This window comes from Oncorhynchus masou, chromosome 30 (assembly GCF_036934945.1).
Source record: "Oncorhynchus masou masou isolate Uvic2021 chromosome 30, UVic_Omas_1.1, whole genome shotgun sequence".
NCBI classification, from domain to species: Eukaryota; Metazoa; Chordata; class Actinopteri; order Salmoniformes; family Salmonidae; genus Oncorhynchus; species Oncorhynchus masou.
In genome coordinates this window covers 46,987,906-47,009,626 of record NC_088241.1, presented here as the reverse complement: position 1 = coordinate 47,009,626, position 21,721 = coordinate 46,987,906, and the positions used below count along the sequence as shown (strand labels likewise).

At 43.3% G+C, this 21,721-nt stretch overlaps 1 protein-coding gene across 4 annotated transcripts; it reads left to right on the top strand.

Annotated features, from left to right (window-relative positions):
* Positions 1 to 197: 197 nt before the first annotated feature.
* Positions 198 to 21,306, top strand: itprid1 (ITPR interacting domain containing 1). 4 transcript variants are annotated; one of them, XM_064949157.1, is made up of 17 exons: positions 199 to 313; positions 448 to 582; positions 3,509 to 3,554; positions 3,832 to 3,872; positions 5,933 to 5,986; positions 7,725 to 7,773; positions 8,816 to 8,893; positions 9,152 to 9,354; positions 9,781 to 10,289; positions 10,483 to 10,543; positions 13,535 to 13,647; positions 13,873 to 15,633; positions 16,524 to 16,651; positions 16,935 to 17,046; positions 17,333 to 17,629; positions 17,785 to 17,839; positions 18,144 to 21,306. In XM_064949157.1, exons 1-16 carry the CDS (start codon positions 307 to 309, stop codon positions 17,830 to 17,832), a joined length of 3,642 nt encoding a protein of 1,213 aa, XP_064805229.1. In that variant the 5' UTR covers positions 199 to 306; the 3' UTR covers positions 17,833 to 17,839; positions 18,144 to 21,306. The 4 variants fall into 4 exon arrangements, with proteins under 4 accessions (XP_064805232.1, XP_064805229.1, XP_064805228.1 ...); XM_064949160.1 differs by having other exon boundaries at positions 198 to 313; positions 17,333 to 17,650; positions 17,785 to 21,306; XM_064949156.1 differs by having other exon boundaries at positions 17,785 to 21,306.
* Positions 21,307 to 21,721: the final 415 nt, after the last annotated feature.

The window sequence follows — 21,721 nt, the reverse complement described above, 5'->3', positions numbered from 1 at the left end:
TATAGAAGTGACTGAGGCTTTTGACTATCACCTATAGCTTACGCCAGAAAATAGACCATCCAGTCGGACTGATTGACTTCTACTTCCTGCTGGGAATAGAAGGGGGAGGTTGAACTTGAGATAGAGTTCCTGAAAAAGCACATCCCTTTGGCAGGAGCTGCTCGTAACCGATAAACACTGGGACAGGAAACGGTGAAAGCATTTAAATAAGCCAGCAGGAAACAATATTTCTGTGTGTGTCAGAGAAGCAGGGGTGAGCTGTGATGTGTTCGCTGTTGAAGTTTTGACATCATTTGCATCTCTTCTATGACTGGTATGTTTACTAGTGTAGATAGTGTAGCCTGGATGCCAGGGTGCAACCCGATCCTGTGGTGTTTTCTTGAGCCTCATGTTGCAGTGGATTTTCAGGTTGACTGACGGACGGTGTTGTGTGGTTCTGATCTTAAGAGAGAGACACTAGGATGGCAGCTGAAGGGGCCACAGAGAAGAGAGCCAACTTGGTGGCATCTAAAGTCATGTGGAGTAACAGGGATGACGTACCTATGTCAGCACCAGAACGGTCACATGGCAGTGACAGAGCAGGTAAGACCTCTTTCCTATAGTCCATTGTTTTGTAGATTGCAGATTTTCAATTTGAGAAATATGACACTGTTAAGAAAACTGTGCGATATTAGAGACTGTAGATTACATTTTTGGAACTGTCTAGAATCTCTATATCTATGTATTTGACTCAGACCTCGGCAGAAAATACCAGCTTCTTAAATACTAAATGTAGTCAAATATATTTTATAGAGTTTCAACTAAAATGCAACTATTTTCTTTGATATTCAAATACATGTCTAAAAAAAAAACAAATAATATTTGAAGGTAAACAAAAAAGTATTTATTTGATGGCTGACAAATATTTCAAGAAGAACCAAAAAGTACAATAGTTAGTTGAATTAGTCTAAATATATGATCATAACCACATGTTTTGGAGGGCTCTTAGATAGGCATCTTAATATAGCCTATAGGCTATAGCCTAGAATTAAATTCATGAGGGAGAAGGAATCACCTCAACATTAGAGTAGACCACTTTTGCAGCTTCAAAATGACAAACAAATATATTTTCATAATGAGTGAGACTTAAATAAGGTAATTCAATAACACTTGCCATAAAATTCTTAAAAAAGAATAGTATCTTTGCGATCAGGGCCTGCCACACTGCAGCCTAGGATTGTCCAGGAATGGTTCCACGAACATGACAGTGAATTCAGCTTCCTGCAGTGGCCTGCCCAGTCACCAGATCTCAATCCAATTGAGCTTGTGTGGGATGAAATGGAATGAGCTATTCTGAGTAGATCCACTACCAGCCAACTTGATACAACAGTGGGAAACATTGAAGTCAACATGGGCTAGCATCCCTGTGGAACGCTTTCGACACCTTGTAGAGTCCATGCCCAGATAAATTGAGGCTGTTTTGAGGGCAAAATATTTGGAAGGTGTTCCTAATGTTTTGTACAACCAGTGAAGACAAATAACCTTGAGGGTTCTATTCCTACCCCAGAGTTTAATGGGAATTTTTGAAAACAACCACTAACAAGAGCTAACCCAGTCACATCAAACTCTGAAATGACAGCTGACATTCACTTTTAATTTGTTTCAGCTATTTCACATGGATATTTATATCCATATGAATGATGTTGCTGTATTATTTCACCTGGTCAGAACAATGGCTAGCTGACATCTGACATGGCTCTCTTTGGTGGGGGAAGATCAAATTCATATTTCATTAACATTGTTGTTGAGGTCTGAGTGGCAAACAGCAAGGTTCATACAAACTCGTACTGTTGCAAACTAAATGTTATCTGGAAGAAAGAGGAAATGCTGTGTTTAATAAAAGCATCCACTCTTAGATAAAAAGGGGTTCTATATAGAACAGGGGTCTCCAACCTTTTCTAGCATGGGAGCTACTTACAAAAAATGAACCTGGCAAGCTACACATTTTTTTCTAGCTTTCAAAGAGGTACATTCTTCTCTTCTCCTCACCCTTGCAACTCTTCCCTGCTGTCCTTAGTGTACAAGAGAAAGTAGTGCACTATGTTTTCTGTCAATATACCTGGTAAAATAATGGTTCATAAACAACTCTGAGGGCCCTATAAAATCAGAAATTTCCCCCCCAAATAATGTTTTAGATTTTCCCAAATTATGTTTTCAGTTACATTTTTCCTGGTTTTAGATTTTTTTGTTTTTCAATCTTAAAATTGCAATTGTTCACAGAGAAACAACAAAATTGGATGTTCTAAGTCCATGTCAATGCTTAAATCACATAATACATTTTTTTTTAGGTCTGGAAGAAGGTCTGGAACAAATTTGGATTTTGAGAGTAATTCCCCTTTAATTGCGCATCTGGCCCTTTAATTGTGCATCTAGCAAGTGAGGAATGTGCATCTATTGTGCCGGTCTAGTGATGGTTCTGTAATGCTGCTGCTCGTTTCATGGCAAAGTTAGCAAATAACAAATAATAGATACAAATTATATACTTACTCATGATATACTTCTGCCAGGTAAGCCTACTTTGCAGTTAACATTTAATTGAGAAGGTTTTTGGGGAAAATATTTCTGTCGACCCACAAGACCGCTTATCATATAACCTGGCTACACACAGAGTGATAGACAAATGAACACACCACACAGATGGGCAATATTGCTGGAAATTAACTGGCAGATATTGTGTTAGACTTGGCTATTTAAGCCAATAGTGGCTAACCAGTGGTGGGATATTGTCAATGTTGAGTTGATAGAGCCCAACAGTGGAGATGTCATAATACCCATAAAACCTAGAGGTCAAACAGGGAAATGGTTCCAATCGTTTTTCCACGATTAATTTTCCCCATAGGGGATTTTAGAAACACTTAAAATAAGAGCTGTGTTTCTCGAAGGATTACCCTGGCGGGACGTTTTGATAACTATGTAAATCTTTCTCGGACAAGGTGACTTTCATCAATATATTGAGCTCGATTTACTCTCAGATTCAAAAAGGCTAATTAGCGTCAACTTGGATATAATGCAAAACTACAAATCCCTGCAAGCCATCTTGAGCTGACACATTTGCTAACAGGTATTGTATCAAATTAAAACTTGCGCAAGAGAGTTTACAGAATTGTCCATTTAAACAAATGTAGCCAATTTATTTATTACTACATTTAGCTAAAATTAAATAGTTCAACCAGAGATTCTTATCTTTGCCTCTATTTGGCAGTCTTGTCCAGACCATCTATATGGAACCATTTTGGTTCAGTGAAGAAGAACCTCTAGGATTCTGAACAAAGAACCCTATAAAAGCGTTCCGTATAGAACTTTTAGGGGTTCCATATATGAAACAAGCGACAGAACCCTTTTTGGTTCGATAAGGAACCTTTTTTTCTAAAAGTCTACTTATCCCAGGTATGATTTCACATCCTATAAAAAAAACTGATGAATGTTTCTTGGGTGAGTCTTGATGTGTGTTTCCATGCCTTTTGTACAGGAATCTGTAGACAGAACAACGTCCAGCAGTGGCTTAGAAGTCATGAGTGAGTATTAGGAAGTCTACTTACATGTGACAGATGTTTTGCTTTGTTGATAGAAAATATCTAGAATTCATTCCCACCAATATCTACATAGTGGACTTTGAATTAATAGAGTTGTATTTATAATTGAGTTTATTGAACAGAGTTCATTTGCAGATAACTGATTGGGATTTCATAGCTCACTCCTTGCCTGTTTATTTTCCACATCTTTGTGTGCTGTTTGGGTTGGTGTGCGCCTCCTGACTACCCCTCCTAAATAGCGCTTGACGTTTTCTTGCAGGGCGGATGCAAAACCAGACCACACCAGGGAAGCTGCAACAGGTACGGCACATAGACATTTACTTTGATTTACTGAAGTTTAATACCAAGAAGGTTCATCTAAAAATGTTTGAGTCATTTCTCATGAGTCATTTGTTGTTCGTGCTGGTACAGTAGTAGTTCTATCTACAGTGTAGTTGCTCGTTGTGGTTATTTTGGTGACACTTCAGCTCAACACATTGAAGTACATTCAATATTAGCCATAGACCAGTGGGTACTGAAAGATGTTTGGATTTAAGTCAAGTTGAAACTTGAGCATGACATACTACCAGTTGAGCTAGATTGAAACTGTTGGAAAATGTGAGTGTAAGAAATGTTACAGGACAATACACAACAAGTCCTTACAAAACCAATCAACTCAGCCTGTAATGTAAAGGTTAAAAATCAAGCCTTAGTATAACAGAGATGATATATGGAAATGTATTTGTATACGTAACTTGGAAATGTCATATTCACCATACATGGGTGTTATCTCTGGGTAATGAAGAGGTTGTGTAGCTAGAAAGGCAGAGACTCGGCAAGGCAGATAGATTCAAACGACATGCAAACTAGGACCGTGAAAACCATGGGAACGACATCTTGTTATAACCATAACGAAACAAGGCGAGACCCAGATGCAGACACGGGAGGCAGATGGTTTGAGTGCTGAAATTTATTATAGTCCAAGGGGTCAGCAAAAGGCAGGTCAAGAGTTCATAACCAGGTCAGAGTCCAAAACAGTACAGGGCTGCAAGAAGAATGGTCAGGCAGATGGGCACAGAGTCAGAACACAAAAACCAGAGACTTGGCAACCCACTGGTTGACTTGGCAAACAAGATGAACTGGCACAGACAGACAGAAAACACAGGTATAAATTCACAGGGGATAAGTGGGAAGATGGGCGACACCTGGAGGGGGTGGAGACAAGCACAAGGACAGGTGAAACAGATCAGGGTGTGACAATAACTCTGTGCTGTAACCAACCAGCCCCTAAACATCCATTAAATGTCCTTTACTGTTGGTCTTAGCCATCGCTGGTTTATTATGTCACACAAAACAAGACTGCTGTTGTTGATTCCTTTATCACTTTCTTCTTCTGAGGTCATTTGTATGTTAGAAGCTGAGTACAGAAATACCAAGTCTGCCTCTTTTGTCAGACTTGGTATTTCAAGAATCAGACGGTGATGTTTGCTATCTCGTTCTGTGTTTGTGCTCTGTCTAATCTCTATTTCACAGTAAGGGTGTCCCCCAAATGGCACCCAATTTCCTAAGGGCCCGAGTCGAAAGTAAACTGAACAAAAATCTAAATGCAACATGAAACAATTTCAACGATTTTACTGGGTTACAGTTCATATAAGGAAACCAGTCAATTGAAATAAATTCATTAGGCCCTAATCTATGGATTTCACATGACCGGTCAGGGGCGCAGCCATGGGTGGGCCTGGGAGGCAGCCATAGGCCCACTGACTTGGAAGCCAGGCCCACCCAATGGGGAGCCAGGCCCAGCCACTCAGAATGTTTTTTTTTCCCCACAAAAGGGTTTTATTACAGACAGAAATACTCCTCAGTTTCCGGGTGGCTGGTCTCAGACGATCCCACAAGTGAAGAAGCCAGATGTGGAGGTCCTGGGCTGGTGCGGTTACACGTGGTCTGCGGTTGTGAGGCCAGTTGGACAGCAGGACAATTGCACGCTACCTCAAAACTTGAGACATCTGTGGCATTGTGTTGTGTGACAAAACTTCACATTTTAGAGTGGCCTTTTATTGTCCCCAGCACGAGGTGCACCTGTGTAACGATCATGCTGTTTAATCAGCTTCTTGATATGCCACACCTGTCAGGTGGATGGATTATCTTGGCAAATGAGAAATGCTCACGAACAGGGATGTAAACAAATTTGTGCCCAACATTTTAGAAGAATAAGCTTTTTGTGCAATGGAACATTTCTGGGATCTTTTATTTCAACTCATGGAACCAACACTTTACATGTTGCTTATATATTTTTGTTCAGTGTAATATATAGTATAGTAAAAACACTTTGGTGTTTTCTCTGAATCTCTTCTGTTTTTATGTTTAAAATATTACAGGGCTTTTAAAGAGGAACGCCAGCAGTGAGGATGACTTAGCGTTGGGCGTCGAAGGTAAATAGATCTTTCATCTTGTAGTCGTCGTTTTTAGGGTGACATGAACACCAGGTAGAGCCGAGGACCGAGGAGTAAGTTAAAAACAGGTTATGTGGTTTTAAACCATCACAATGATTTATCCACTGTGTGCTCAGAGGAACATTTGAGCTGTCTGTGAGTGGGTACACAATGAGAAAAATGTTGCTGAGGGCTGGTGTATTTAGGCGAGGGGGTAAAATATTGGCAGAGGAGAGGTGGTGTCTGTACTTCTTGCTAATCTCAGGGCTGAGCATCCAGCAGTAGACAGAGGGAGGGACAGTTAAGACCAGGATGAAAGCCTCAGAGACAGGGAGAAGACCATACCAGACCTGGGTTCAAATAGTGGTTGAAAACCTTCAAAATACTTTGAGTGTTTGCTCTAGCCTGCCTGGAATGCCTTGTGTTCTGGGTTTGGGACTGTTCTATTGGTTCATTAAGACAGGCAAGTGCAATCAAGCACGGATAAAGTATTTGAAATTATTAACTAGTATTTGAGCCCAGGTCTGGACTATACACACCTCCCAGGCAGTTCACCCTAAACATGGCTAAGGAAAATCACGCTGCTTAGCTTTGGCAAACACCACAGCAAATCTTATACAAACACAGCTAGGATCTGATGCTCACCAGTCCTCACTGACACCTACTGGGGGCTGTGTGTGTATGTGCGCGCGTGTGAGTGCCCGTATCCATGTACAGTAGCATTACTTCCACAGTATCCTTACTTCCACAGTGAGACATTAAAGGAAGAGAAGAAAGTGGAGAAGCAGAAGGAGACAGGATGTCTTAGAAGGGACAACCAAGGACATTTGGCATGAACCACTGTATTCTCCTCAGAGACAGAGAGCACAGGGAGAACCTGTCCTTACAGAGAGGACAGGGGGTCAATTCCAGACACTGGAGAGATTGGTCAAGGCTGTCCACTATCTCCTCCCAGGACCGGCTACTCAAGATATTAAAGGGATTGGCTACTTAGAAAGGCCAGTCAAGCAAAAGGGACTGCTGCCCCAAACCCTAAGGAAAGATTGACCACCCCACAGACTACTCTATCTCCTCCAAGGAACTGCCAGTGTACTCAACAGAAAGGTAAGTCAACTGAAAAGAATGCTACCCCAAACTCCGATGTTAGATGGGATATACAGTTCAGTACCCCTTGGCCTTGAAAAGCACCACCTTATCTGTGGATCAGGAGACCTGGTTACGTAACACCAAATGACATGGCACTTTAGGGAGTCAGCTCGGAACAGAACCCAATGGAATGGCATGCATCATCACCAACTTTCCAAACACTCATTTTAGAACTCCACTTCAGATGGAAGAACTTTGCGGAACGAGACCTGATAGAAAATAAAAGTTGGATGTTGGAATCTTGGAGACGTTCTTGGACAAAAAAAGGTTCCGTGTAATGAAATAAAATAAAGCTTCGGCCGGCAGCACAGACCACTTTGTCCCTGTCACCATGCCAGGGTAAAATGGAGTCCCAACCTTGAATAGAGGTAGAGAGGACAGCCAAGAGAAAACACTGACTGAAAGAACACTAATGCCTAATATAGCTACTCAACAGAGCCATCCCAGAGACAGGATGTGCTGAATTAGCAGTTGTGACTAGCAGAGACACAGTGGATAACTAGCTCGTTGTCATTCATAGCAAGATATTCCAAATATTCAGCCTTGTTTGCTTTCAGGTCTAGATGATTTGTTATTTTTTTCTCTTCCTCAGCATCTTTATATGGTAAACAGGGAGTGAGGACCGTCCAGGAATTTCTGAGGTAAGGAACTTTCCCTCTCTACTGTCCTGTCGGCTGGTTGCTGTCAAACTTTTGGCGCTTTGAAATGAAGTGCAACCGAGGGTCTATACATGGCGAGATTACACATCCATGTATAAATAATTTGCGTCTCTCACATTTGATGTGATGTTATCCAATGTATAACTTCCATATATGATTACTATGGATAACTTACTATGCATAAATGGGTTAAAATGTTTTATTGACCCCATAAAAATACTAACATTTCTCTCAAAGTGAGGTTAGATAGATGTGATCCAAAATGAAATATGTTTAAACTCTGAACACCCTCACCTAGGGCTAATTTTCAATCACTTGTCATTAACTGACTGGTAGTGAAGGGAGCTGGCTTGATTGACAGATGTTGTCATAAGTTATGGATAATGTTCACATGATTACATGCCCACCTGCCAGTGACTCCTATTTACCATGCAAATATAAGAAACTCACCTGACCTTCACAGAAACAGATGGGATACATCCCGAATGACACCCTGTTCCCTATACAGTACACTGCTTTTGACCAGGGCCCATAGGGCACTATGTCGGGAATAGGGTGCCATTTGGGACGCAGACATGGATGAAGGGATGGTTTGCATGAAACAAGAGTGATGACATAGATATAGATATGACACGACGAGGAGGAGAATAATATGAGATTATTGTTGCGTAGTGTACAGTAGAGACAACTCTAAACAGGGTTTAGATGAAGGAATTTGTGTGTGGAGATGACAGTGCGAGCAGTATGATTTGGAGACCAGTGTTAATACAGATTATTGTTCCATTCTGTTATGGTGCATTGTAGTATTATGCAGAAAAGCGTTCTATCATGTCTTTGTCTGTAGAAGGATGAGTGGCTAGCTTGTATGGAGACACGAGAATCGGAGACTGTTTGCAGCGGTGTTCTATCATGTCTTCACCTTTGGAAGAATAAATGGCGAAAGGAACACATACCTAAGATATGAGTCTAGATTCAGAGACGGTTGTCCTTCTATGATCATGTCTGTGTCTCCGTCATGGTCCAGGAGTTCCAGGTCCAGCCCAGTTCTCACCAGGTGGAACAGCTTAACCTCAGCCTTCTCAGCACAGTCGGCTCCACTCAGGTTAGTCATGTCGCCAACTCCAGGCGCTCCTTTGTTAACCAGTATTTATCCTAATTGAAGCGGTGAGGATCTGAGGCTGGATTGCAATTGCAACATACGATGCGATAACTGCCGTGAGGTGATGTACGTTTACAGAAAGTGTGCATCCCTCCGTGCGTGCATGCTTGTGTGTGTGTGCGTTTGCATGCCTGCCTGCGTGTGTGTTTGTCTGCAAGCACATGTGTATTTATGAGTGTGTGCATTTGTGTGTTATCCCAGTGTAATGGATGTGCTGAATCTGTGGAGTGATGACCCAGAGGAGGTCCTACTAGATCTGGGCTTCGGCTGTGACGAGCCTGACATCTCTGGACGGATCCCAGCCCGCTTTATCAACAACCAGTCCAGCGCCCGGGGAATCAACATCCAGGTGTTCCTGGATGCCCAGAAGAACCGCATGGACATAGAGAACCCTGATGTCAGCAGTAAGTGATGTTACACTGTAAATGTACTACTCAGACATTCTGTCATATGCTCTTAAAACACTGAAAACATACTGTAGATACCTTGACATGCTGTCATTCTCTTTATACACTTGACAAATACTGTACTGTAGTTATGTCGTGCTGTCATATGATGTTTAAGCTAGCCACATACATGTTCTACCTCCAGGAACCTTGGCAACTACTGGCATGAACATGGTCATGGGATTCTTTTTGTGCTTTATGTTGAAACTGTTGTATTTCCAGTGTCCTCTCTGTCTCTGGTGAAAACACCATGCATTTATTCCACCTGACGGAGACGGTCCTATAGGAATGATAACATGGTTAGCTGGTTTGCCAACTTTGCATCTGTCAACCACAGATAAATGTTAACAATCTCCTTCTCTCAACTCACTCACTCACTCACAGATAGGTTCAGGCAGTTGGAGGTGCTGCAGCAGGTTACCACTGCGTTCTCATCCCTGGTCGGTGGTGCGTCTACAGACTCCCTCTCCGAGAGCGGAGTTCCAGCTTTAGCTTCAGCCGAGGCCAGGGAGAAGAGGAAGAGGATGGGCATGCTGCTCCGCCGGGTCTCCAGAAAAACCCTCAGCCAGACCCAAATCCAGACCCAGGACTCCCAGGACACAAACTCATCTCCCCACAGTCCCGTAGCCCACTTACAGCAGCCCCTGGCCGGCCCCCCTGACAGGCGGACCCAGCTGAAACGAGCCAGACAGGGCCTGGCTGAGAGTATATGCCTGACCCCACTGGTAGAGGAGCAAGGCCTAGCCTCGGAAGCACTAGAGCCCCACTCGGTCCCCCAGGAGGGTGCGCTCAGGCTGGAGGTGGGGAAGGAGTATCAACCCCTGATCTCCAGTGGTATTCCAACCAGAAAGAAAAGTCCTGGGGAGGCCAGGGAGTCCTTTGAGATGGAAGAGGTAAATGTCAAAGTGTCACTTCAAGTAAAAAAAATACTGGTGGTTTAACGTTTGTGGAAAGGGGTATAATATACTGAAATGTATTGAATTACCTCTTGCATTATATTGCTTCATCTTCCAGATTTAAATGGTGTAACTGTAGTTGAACTACATATGTATATTGAGCTATATTATTTGTGTTCTTTCATGTCAGATCCAGAGCTTTGATGAGAGCAGTATTTCTGGGAGCTACATGGGAGCATCCGACACCACAGGTATGGGCACCACTGTTTTAACTCATTTCTTCAGTCCATTTTCCTGGTTTCTATAGTTCTTGTCAGTGGTTTATGCAAGGTTTACAACAAAGATCTTAGACAGTAGCTTGTCTTTCATTAGTGTATATTTCAAAGAGCGCTAATGACATGGAATGTATTCCCCTGCCTTGCTGTTAAGTGTTAAAAAGTAACCTACTAAAACAGTCCTCTAGCTTTGTAAACACAATTCACTCTCTCGACCAGATAAAGCTCTCTTTATCCAATGCCTAGGTTTATTTTTAAACTCTGTTGGCCCTGACTCTGATGCCAGTTTTCTCTACCTTCAGCATGGAACAATCTCCTATGGTGAAGAAATGCAAATATACTGTAGCAATTAGACTGCCATCATTTTCATAAGGGGTTTTAAAACACGATACCAACCAGCAGTGGCGGTTGGTGCCGTTTAACATCAGGGAGATGTAATTTTTTTGAGCATGGCCTTATTTCTATTACAGGATATTGGATGACTATCATTCATATTCCATTTACCCAGCTCAATGTAACATCGATAGGTTTAGGCCACTACCTGGTACTCCAGGCTGTATCACATCCGGCCGTGATTGGGAGTCCCATCGGGCGGCGCTCAACTGGCCCAGCGTCGTCTGGATTTGTCCGGAGTAGGCCGCCATTTTAAATAAGAATTTGTTCTTAACTGACTTGCCTAGTTAAATAAAGGTTAAATTAAATACTCAAATGTTCCCTATACCCATCATGAGGTTGCAACAACCTAGCCTACAAATGAAAGTTTATAATGTGCACCGGTTGAGAGACAAATCGGAGTAATCAAGGTGGATACATACAATATGGCCATGTGTACAATCATGCAGTACAGCAAGTAGTTTAGCAGTTACACCGGTGGCCCCCTGGTGGCAATACATTTATAAAAGTGAAAGCTTACCTTGACTTGGAAGAGTTTCAGTGTTGGATAGCCTTAGCCAGCTAGCTAACATAAACAGCATTCCTCTGAGTCAGGTTGTTGAGTAAGCTAAATTAGCTTCATTAGCTAAGTATGTGGAAGGTAAACAAAGAAGAGAAAATATACCATGAAATATACAGTGCCTTGCAAAAGTATTCATCCCCGTTGGTGTTTTTCCTATTTTGTTGCATTACAACCTGTAATTTTAAATAGATGTGTATTTGGATTTCATGTAATGGACATACAAAATAGTCCAAATTGGTGAAGTGAAATAAAAAAAAACAGGAAATTGGTACGTGCATATGTTTTCACCCCCTTTGCTATGAAGCCCCTAAATGAGATTTGGTGCAACCAATTACCTGCACAAGTCACACAACTAGTTAGATTGCACACAGGTGGACTTTAGGTGTCACGTGACCTGTCACATGATCTCAGTATATAAACACCTGTTCTGAAAGGCCCCAGAGTATGCAATACCACTAAGCAAGCAGCACCATGAAGACCAATGAGCTCTCCAAACAGGTCAGGGACAAAGTTGTGGAGAAGTACAGATCAGGGTTGGGTTATAAAAAAAATATATCAGAAACTTTGAACATCCCACGGAGCATCATTAAATCCATTATTAAAAAATGTAAAAAATATGGCACCACAACAAACCTGCCAAGAGAGGGCCACCCACAAACTCACGGACCAGGCAAGGAGGGCGTTAAATCAGAGGCAACCAAAAGATCAAAGATAACCCTGAAGGAGCTGCAAAGCTTCACAGCAGAGATTGGAGTATCTGTCCAAAGGACCACTTTTAAGCTGTACACTCCACAGAGCTGGGCTTTGTGGAAGAGTGGCCAGAAAATATCCATTCCTTAAAGAGAAAAAAAACAAGAACACATTTGGTGTTTGCTAAAAGGCATGTGGGAGACTCTTCAACCATATAGAAGTTACTCTGGTCAGATGAGACTAAAATGTAGCTTTTTGGCCATCAAGGAAAATGCTGTGTCTGGCGCAAACCCAACACCTCACATCACCCCGAGAACCCTATCCCCACAGTGAATCGTGGTGGTGGCAGCATCATGCTGAGGGGATGTTTTTCATCGGCAGGGACTGGAATGATGGATTGCACTAAATACAGGGAAATTCTTGAGGGAAACCTATTTATTTTTGCCTTGAAGAATAGGAAAAAATCCCAGTGGCTAGATGTGCCAAGCTTATACAGACATAACCCAAGAGACTTTCAGCTGTAATTGCTGCAAAAGGTGGCTCTACAAAGTATTGACTTTGATACAAATCCCCCCAAAACATTTATTTTAATTCCAGGTTGTAAGTCTACAAAATAGAAAAAGGGGCAAGGTGGGTGAATACCTTCGCAAGCCACTGTAGCTCTCTCTCTGTGCTGCTTCTCCTTAATTTTTGAAGAAATTAGCTATGGTCTTTCTTTCTTTGAGTCACCTACTCACCACACTTAGCTGTAGCTTCAGTACTAGACTCACTATCTGATCCTTTGATTGAATGGACAAGATGTTAGTTCATACTACAAGAGCTCTCATAGGCTGGAGGATGTCCTCCGGAAGTCGTTAGAATTACTGTGTAAGTATTTGGAAGGGTGTGAGAACCATGAGCCTCCTAGGTATTGTATTGAAGTCAATGTGCCCAGAAGAGGATGAAAAATAGCTGTCCTCCGGCTACACCAGAGTGCTGTTGAGGCTACTGTAGACCTGTTTATTGCAAAACCGTATGTTTTAATCAGTTATTTGGTGACGTGAATATATTTAGTATAGTTTTCTCTAAAAAGGATAACTTTTTAAAATGTTTTTCTGAAATTCAGTGAGTAGCTAACTGAATAAGCAAATTGTCATACCTTTTAGTTGATTCACCAGGCAAAGGTGAAGTTCTGTTTTATTGCCCTGAGTCATAGTTCTCCTTTATACTTCAAATGATGAGTCTGATTGAAGGATATGATTAAAGTGATGTAATTTTCCATGAACTCTTTCTTTCTGTCCCTCTCTCCCCTCCCTCTACTCTCTTCCCCCATCTCTCTGTAGCAGTGTGTGTGATGAGGACTAACAGCTGCCAGTCTGACAGCAGTGGTTTCCTGGAAGAGCCCTTCATCCCGTCCATTACCCAGCATCCCTCACCTGGACCCGAGCTCATGAAGGTTACACGGAGAACATTCTAGAAGTGCAACAATCTAGGCGTGTTACTTTTAGTTAGTTCTACTGACTTACTTAAACTTACTTTAAGTTATTGCTACTAACTTATATACTTCACCAGGCCAAAATATTAAATTATATTATTGAATTGATATTCTGTTTATTTCATGGTGCACAATTTAAGAGGTCATTCATTAATTTAAACTGACAGTGTTTGGTTGTTGTTTAAGGCTTTGTCAGGAATATCTGGAGGCAGCACTGACAGCCAGATCACTGTAAAAGGAGCTTCACCCCCTTCATCCCCCCCATCCACTTCCCTGGACCCTTCCCCTCCTTCCCTCTCCACGTGCCACCCAAGACCCGAGTCTCCTCTATACAGACCAGAGACGACAAGCCCTACAGAGGAGACACCCAGACACCAGGATTCCCCCACACCCCACTCCCTCCTCTCTGATGCCTTGGAGATGACTAACTCTGCGTTTGGAGCCGGGCCAAGCCTAATGGAAAACACTGTCACTGAGGAAGATGGATTCTCTTCGGCCTGCTGTGCACCTTGTCATAAGCCAGACTCTCCGTTACGGCACGTTATTATTATCATGAAAACAGATAGAGAAACAGAACACTTTACTCTGGAATCAGAGGAAGCTGTTCCAATAGGAGGAGAGGAAAAGGACATAGCGGAACAAAGTGGTAATGTTCAGACAGGAACAGAGGCTGTTGGTGATCAGGACACCGATTGTTATGGGTCACATGAAGGCTCTCTGATGGACTCGGTGGCTCTGGTGCAGATGAAGAAAGAGATGGAGATGAAGATGGAAGTACAGATTAGTTCTAGTTTGGAAGGTCCAGTTTTAGGTCCTGTCGCTGTTCCTGAGGTGGTGGATCAAGGCTCTGAGACTGGATCTGTTTGTCAGGACCGGTCCTCTGAAGATCCTCTATTAGGATCTGACCCTAACCTCTCAGCAGTGCTAAGCCCTGCCTCCTCTCTCCCCCCAGCAGAACCTCTCTCTGCCTCCTCTCTCCCCCCAGCAGAGCCTCTCTCTGCCTCCTCTCCCCCAGTGCACTGGGAAACAGGTGGATCAGAGATTTCAGAGGGATCCTCAAGCTTGGTTGTCCAAGAGCCTCTCCCACCACTAAATCAACCAACAAACCCATCAACAGACCTACCTCCAGGCCCAGCTTTAACCTCACCTTCAGAGCAAGTGTCACTTCCATCCCCAGCCTCTTCCCCACCACCATCTCCGTCCCCAGCCTCATGCCAACACCAACCTCCAGCCTCAGCTTTTCTGGCAGCATCCAGCTCATCTCCAATACAATCCCATTCCCCAATCCATTCTCTATCAGCCCTAACCACAACACCAATCCCATCCTCAATTCCAAACTCAGCCCATTCCTTAACCGTAGCTCCATCTCAAGCCCCAACCCCACTCGTCCCCCACAGTGGTGCTTTCAGGTCAGGCCGATCTGTGTCTGTCCAGATGCCCTCCTCCCTGCCCTCTGTCTCCCACTCTGCCCTCCGGAGAGGTGCTGTCCCCCACACCCCCTCCCCGCTCGGCCCTTCCTTCGAGCCCCTCCCCCTGACTGACCTGACCCTCCGGCAGAGGCGGAACTCCTTCTCCAGGAAGGCGTGGTCAGATGCTGATGTCTCCCACTTTGCAGAACACAGAAACACTGCGATTGCCATGGGAAAGGCAGACATGACACCTGAGACGATATCCCTCCCGTCCCCCTGCCCCTCCCCCTCCATGTCATCGTCCAATCGGTGGCTGTCTCGCGACGGTTCACGAAGATCCGGAAGTTTCCAGATGAAGTCCACCTCCTTGGACACTGGACTGTGGCAGGAGGAAGTGGGGGAAGAAGTGGGGGATGAGGATAGACGGTGGGAACGAGCCCTGTTCTCTGGGCTTTCCTGCTGCTGCTCCTGTGATAACCACTGTCGCTGCTGTTCTCAGAACAATTGCCACAAACCGTCCTCCGTTTCAGCTTTCCCTGTAAGTAACACACACAATTCAGTTACGCGCTCTTGTCAAACCCTAAATTGATTCACACAGGATGATATCTGAAAAAAAAAGACTAAATGATAATGCAGCCTCACTCATCAAAATGTCTGCAACAATAGTGCCCTTTTCTATGGCTACATCCGATCATTAAAATAGTTATTTAATTCCTTATCTGTATATTTATAGAATATTAGATAAGGAGGCATTGAGGCACATCACATGTGTTTTTCCTGTTGACACGATGAACAAATCCTCTTTGCATGTTAGAATCTTTATTGGCCCTTCTAAAGATGGTGGTTTGGTTTCATATGCAGCAGTGGTCATTTGCATGTGAATGCCTGTTTTGCGTGATGAGCAGCAGTAGAGGAGGAAGTTCACCACTCGCTCTGGCTCTTTAGTGGCCTCAAGCACAGCTCACTTCTAATAAAAGAACACTATATGAAAGGTGCTATTCACCAAGAATGGTCAATAGGATTGGGGTTGCTACTTGAGTCTTTAGTAGACCCCTTTCTGTCTCTCACGTAATGCCGGTTTTATGAAGGTGACCACCATTGTGCTCTGATGGAAATGATGTGTTGAGTAGGCTACCGTAATCTATCTTTGTGAACAGCTGAATTTGATACTTCTGAGAACAGAACATCTACACTCTGGCGTTCATCTGAGTTAAACATCTATGGCCTTCATATTTGTATTGAGTCCATTTGGGTGTTCTAATTGGCTTAATAATCAACCTCTTTGAGCTAACCACTGCCACTGCAATTTCGCTGATAGGCAAAAACAGACCTTTCCCCCCTTATGCACTGATTCACTGTACAGTATTCCTGACGTTGTGTTGTCTCTATCCTCTCTCATGATATTATTCTGTATAATCCTCTGTGCAGTATTCACTGGATGAGCTGGAGGGGATGATGCACTGTATGAGGAAGTTCCGCTGCGTCCTGACAGACATCGAGGAACAGCTGTCAGAAGACCAGGCCTCGGTGTACAGCTCACTCTCTGACACTGACAGGTAGATAATACCCCCTCTAGCGGAAGCTTTAGGCTACTTCACCTCACCCATATCATCTCATTTAGAGTGAGCATTGAGCAGGCTTGGGTATAACAAGGACAGTTTGAGACTGATGTTTTTAGTGTTATGTTTATGCTGCAGGGTTGGAGTCAGTTCCATGTCATGACTTAATTGAAATGTGACTGAACTCAACCCTGTTTTGTTGGCTAATGATTTCGATTTGACATACTATGGTGTCACCTTTTTGTGTCCTCTGTGTCCCTACCCCTGTGTCCTGTCTTAGAGAGGAAGTGCGAGACATCTTGGAGCTGAGGAAAGCTGTGAAACAGGAAGCAGGAGAGTTGGAACTGCAGCTCACTGACCTGGTTCATCGCTATGACGACAGCTTCAAAATGGTAGGTTACACAGACACACCCCTGACTGTGGATTATATTGATGAGAAATGAATACATTGGCTACGTTTTTCTACTTTGCCTCAGAACTATAACTCCCTTTACACTTTCCTTCTATTACAGCAGTTAGTAAAAATGTGTTATTGTGTACTACATTTGATAAAAACTTGAGGTAGGGATCAATATCCAAAGGAATAAGCATTTCAAAGCCATGGACGACTGCATAAATGGGCATAAAAACAAATATCTAAGAACTGATAGTGAATTGTGATGTTGTTTGGTTCCATAGAAGATGCACAGACTACTCGATGAACAATCTCACCTCTACACCCAGCTAAGGCTCCTGCCCCTGATCCCCACATCCACCCCTGGTTCTGCCTCCTCCAGGAGCATGGCCACTCAGTGCTGCCTGCTGCCCTGGCTGCCTTTGACGGACATGTCCAGGCCACGCCCCTCATCGCAGGCCACCTGGGATTTGGAGTCCAGATCAGCTCTGCCAGATTCCAGTTCTATGGGCCAGAGGCTAAAACATGGTTCTACAGGCACCAAGCCAGACAAACTGGACATTGTGGGTTTCATCCAGAGAGTAAGGGACCTTTGACCCCTGGTACATACACAACCACATATCAAAATGTAGTTTCAGGTTTACTGGATGAAAATAACAAAATGTTTTGACTGCATATTGCTTTACATTTTTTTCTTGATAATGACATGTTGTCACATCTCTTTACTGTTTTTCAGCTGAAGGAGTCCATACGCCACTCTGTCAATACTGACTCACTGGAGTAAAAGAGAGGTGGGGTAGCCCTGACTGACAGATCTAGGCCAGGATTCAATCCTAAGCGTTTCATAGGGCAGCGTACAATACAGGCGACAATTTGCCTTTCAAAGGCATTTTCCCTGACGTTCGCAGAGATCGTGTTCATGGTAAAAGCTGTGCATGTCAGCTCAGACGTAAATTACCTTTGAAAAGTCTTATAATAGTGCTCTGCTCTGTAACACGCCTTTGCGTGAATACCAGACCTATACCCTCTAAACTTGACTGAAAAAACACTGCCTGTGTCCTCACCCACCCGTGGGATTGTTTTTCTGTCTTACAGATGCTGCTTCTGCTGTAGCTAACTGAAGATGATCTGCTGTCTAAGTTATAGTGTGTCCAATCAACCTGGACTCGGGTAGATGTGACATGATAAATGTAAATCTGTCTCCCTCCATTTAGTATGACATGTTAGGTGTGGTAAGGTATGTATTTCTTTGTAAATGTCCATCATCCATTATGTTATGAATAACAATTCATATGATATGTTACGAATTGCAATTTGTACAATGTCACAAATTCCAGTTTGATGTGGCTAACCCTAACATTAGTTAAGTAGCTTACGTTAACTAGGCAAAGGGTTAGCTAACATGCTAAGTAGTTGCAAAAATTAGTACGTTTCAAAATAGCTAATTAGCCTAAATGCTCAAGTTGTCCGTGATGAGATCGGAAGACGCAGCCTTAGGGATGCTAGAAGTTTGCATTATATGCCCACCTATCCACCACCCTCCCTTCGTTTTTGCCTCATGTAACCTTACCAAACATACCATATCATATTAATTTGAGTGTCCTGGATTTACGTTGACTATGTCTAGTCTATGAAACCAGGCTGGTGTAATCAATGGATTCCATTACTACCAAAGTAGTCCAGTGTCCACATGATGAATAAAGAGCATGAATGCATGAAATCATGTGTGCTATATCTATAACGTGCCAATGCATAACATACTGTACAACGAGTTTGTGTGTGTATTGTCATTCCCTACGTATCAACAACAGCATTCGTCTCAACTAAGGATGTGTTCTCATTCCTTAATGTGACATGAAGTCTCCTACTGTTACCTACCTGCATCAATGCTCTGGGTAAGACGGATCCCCATCCACATGAGATCCATGCAGTATGTGTATGCTATAGAGAGGAGCTCCTCCCTGTGTCACCCCCCCCCCCTTATTAGCACGAGGTGGTATAGCTCATGTCTCCTGTCTCTTCAGACACTAATTAGCAGCTGTGTAGTACCAGTCTGTGAGCCTGATGTATTTCATGACCCCCTCCACTGGTGCTCCCAGCTTAAATGTAAGAGAACTACATGCCATTTAGGAACACAAGAAAATAAGTATGTTTTATTGCGATACAGCCTACTGTATATAGAGCCCCACAGTGGAAGTGTCATAATAACCATAAACCTAACAGTCAAACAGGGAGTCACCTTGTCCTAGAGAGATTTAGATGGTTATCAAAATGCCACGCCAGGGTAAGCCTACACAACACAGCTCTTATTTTAAGTGTTTGTAAAATCCCCTACAGGAAAAAGGAATGGTGGAAAAACAATTACAACCATTTCCTTGTTTGACTGCTAGATTTTATGGGTATTAATTATGACTCATACTGTGGTACTCTATTGGGCCTAAGAATTCTTGTTACTTTTGAAGCAAATGTTGTGCCCTAGAAAGTAATATGTACATTAGTTTATAATAAAATGTTGATAAAGTCATGTGTGGAATATTATGTTTCCACATTGTGTAAAAGCACTTTTCTATTGAGATGGATTCCATAGAAAATTGCACACTTTCTCTTTAAAAAGGTCAGGTTTGTGGTGACATTTGTCATTCAACATGGTGCTTTCAAGACAACTGGGGAAAAAAACTTGACTGCAGTTTGGCGTCATAACCGACTTCAGTGGGCAAATGCTCACTTTCGATGGCCACTGGCACACTGGAGAAGTGTGTTCTTCACAGATGAATGTCAGTGTCAACTGTACCAGGCAGATGGCAGACAGTGTGTATGGCGATGTGAGCGGTTTGCTGACGTCAACGATGTGAACAGAGTGCCCCATGGTGGCAGTGTGGTTATGGTATGGGCAGGCATAGGCTACGGACAATGAACACAATTGCATTTTATTGATGGCAATTTGAATGCACAGAGATACAGTGACGAGATCCAGAGGCCAATTCTTGCGCCATTCATCCGCCGCCATCACATGTTTCAGCATGATAATGCACAGCCTCATGTCGCAAGAATGCTGTTCATTGACTACAGCTCAGCATTCAACACCATAGTACCCTCTAAGCTCATCATCAAGCTGGAGGCCATGGGTCATGGGTCTCAACCCCATCCTGTGCAATTGGGTCCTGGACCTACCCTTTGCTGACGCTCAAGGGTGCATGCTCAGCCACCTCCTGTACTCCTTGTTCACCCACTACTGCTTGCCCATGCACGCCTCCAACTCAATCATCAAGTTTGCAGAACAACAACAACGAAACTGAGTGTGGCACTGAGTGTGGTGTCAGGAAAACAACTTCTCACTCAACGTCAGCAAAACAAAGGAGATGATCATGGACTTCAGGAAACAGCAAAGGGAGCACCCCCCTATCCACATCGAAGGGACAGCAGTAGAGACGGAAAGTTTTAAGTTCCTTGGCGTACACATCACAGACAAACTGAAATTGTCCACTCACACAGACAGTGTTGTGAAGAAACCTCAAGAGGCTGAAGAAATTGGGCTTGTCACCAACAACCATGACAAACTTTTACAGCTACACAATCAAAGCATCCTGTCGGGCTGTATCACGCCTTCAACCGCAAGGCTCTCCAGAGGGTGGTGGGGCCTGCACAACGCATCACCGGGGGCAAACTTTCTGCCCTCCATGACAGCTACAGCACCCGATGTCACAGGAAGGCCAAAAATATCATCATGGACATCAACCACCCGAGCCACTCCCTGTTCACACCGCTACCATCCAGAAGGCGAGGTCAGTACAGGTGCATCAAAGCTGGGACCGAGAGACTGAAAAACAGCTTCTATCTCAAGGCCATCAGACTGCTTAACAGCAATCACTGACTCAGATTCTGTTGCCTACATTAAACCCAATCACTGGCCACTTTAATGAATGGATCATTCGTCACTTTATACAATGTACTCTTAATAATGCCACTTTAAAAATGTTTACATGTCTTACATTACTCATATCACGTGTATATACTGTATTTTATACCATCTATTGCACATTGCCTATGCCGCTTGGCCATCACTCACCCATATACTTATATGTACATATTCTCATTCATCCCTTTAGATTTGTGTGTATTAGGTAGTTGTTGGGGAATTGTTAGATTACTTGTTAGATATTACTGCACTGTCGGAACTAGAAGCACAAGCATTTCGCTACATTCACATTAACATCTGCTAACCATGTGTATGTGACAAATAAAATTTGATTTGTACACACTTCCTGGAAGCTGAAATACGACTCAAACTCACCCTCTGGCTTAAACGGAAGTCTAAACTCTAGTGGTACTGTACCTCAATGTATATTAGTTGCGTGGTAAGGGGAAAAAACAAGGCACTTTCGACAAACCCACTCATTTTCACACTTGCACTTCTTTCCATTCGATGCACCCACACTCCGATAACCATATTGGTGTATATGGTGTTAATTCAGATTCAAAAGTCGAACAGCCGCGATATGGCGCCCGTGACTAAAATAAAACATAATTGTGGGAGGAAACAATTGAGTCGAGAACTGTGGTCGAGTGAGCAGAGGACGGGTGACTGGAGTGCAGGCTAGCATGGTGCGAGCAAATTAAACTTGAGAGCTTGCGAGTGTGACTGAGCGAGCAGAACTGCATTTCTGCATGCAGTA

Excerpts from the sequence above, each read along its gene's own strand:
- itprid1 (XM_064949157.1), top strand. Across the intron at positions 8,894-9,151 it reads GCACAGTCGGCTCCACTCAG|TGTAATGGATGTGCTGAATC; the intron begins GTTAGTCATGTC and ends GTGTTATCCCAG. Across the intron at positions 16,652-16,934 it reads TCACTCTCTGACACTGACAG|AGAGGAAGTGCGAGACATCT; the intron begins GTAGATAATACC and ends GTCCTGTCTTAG.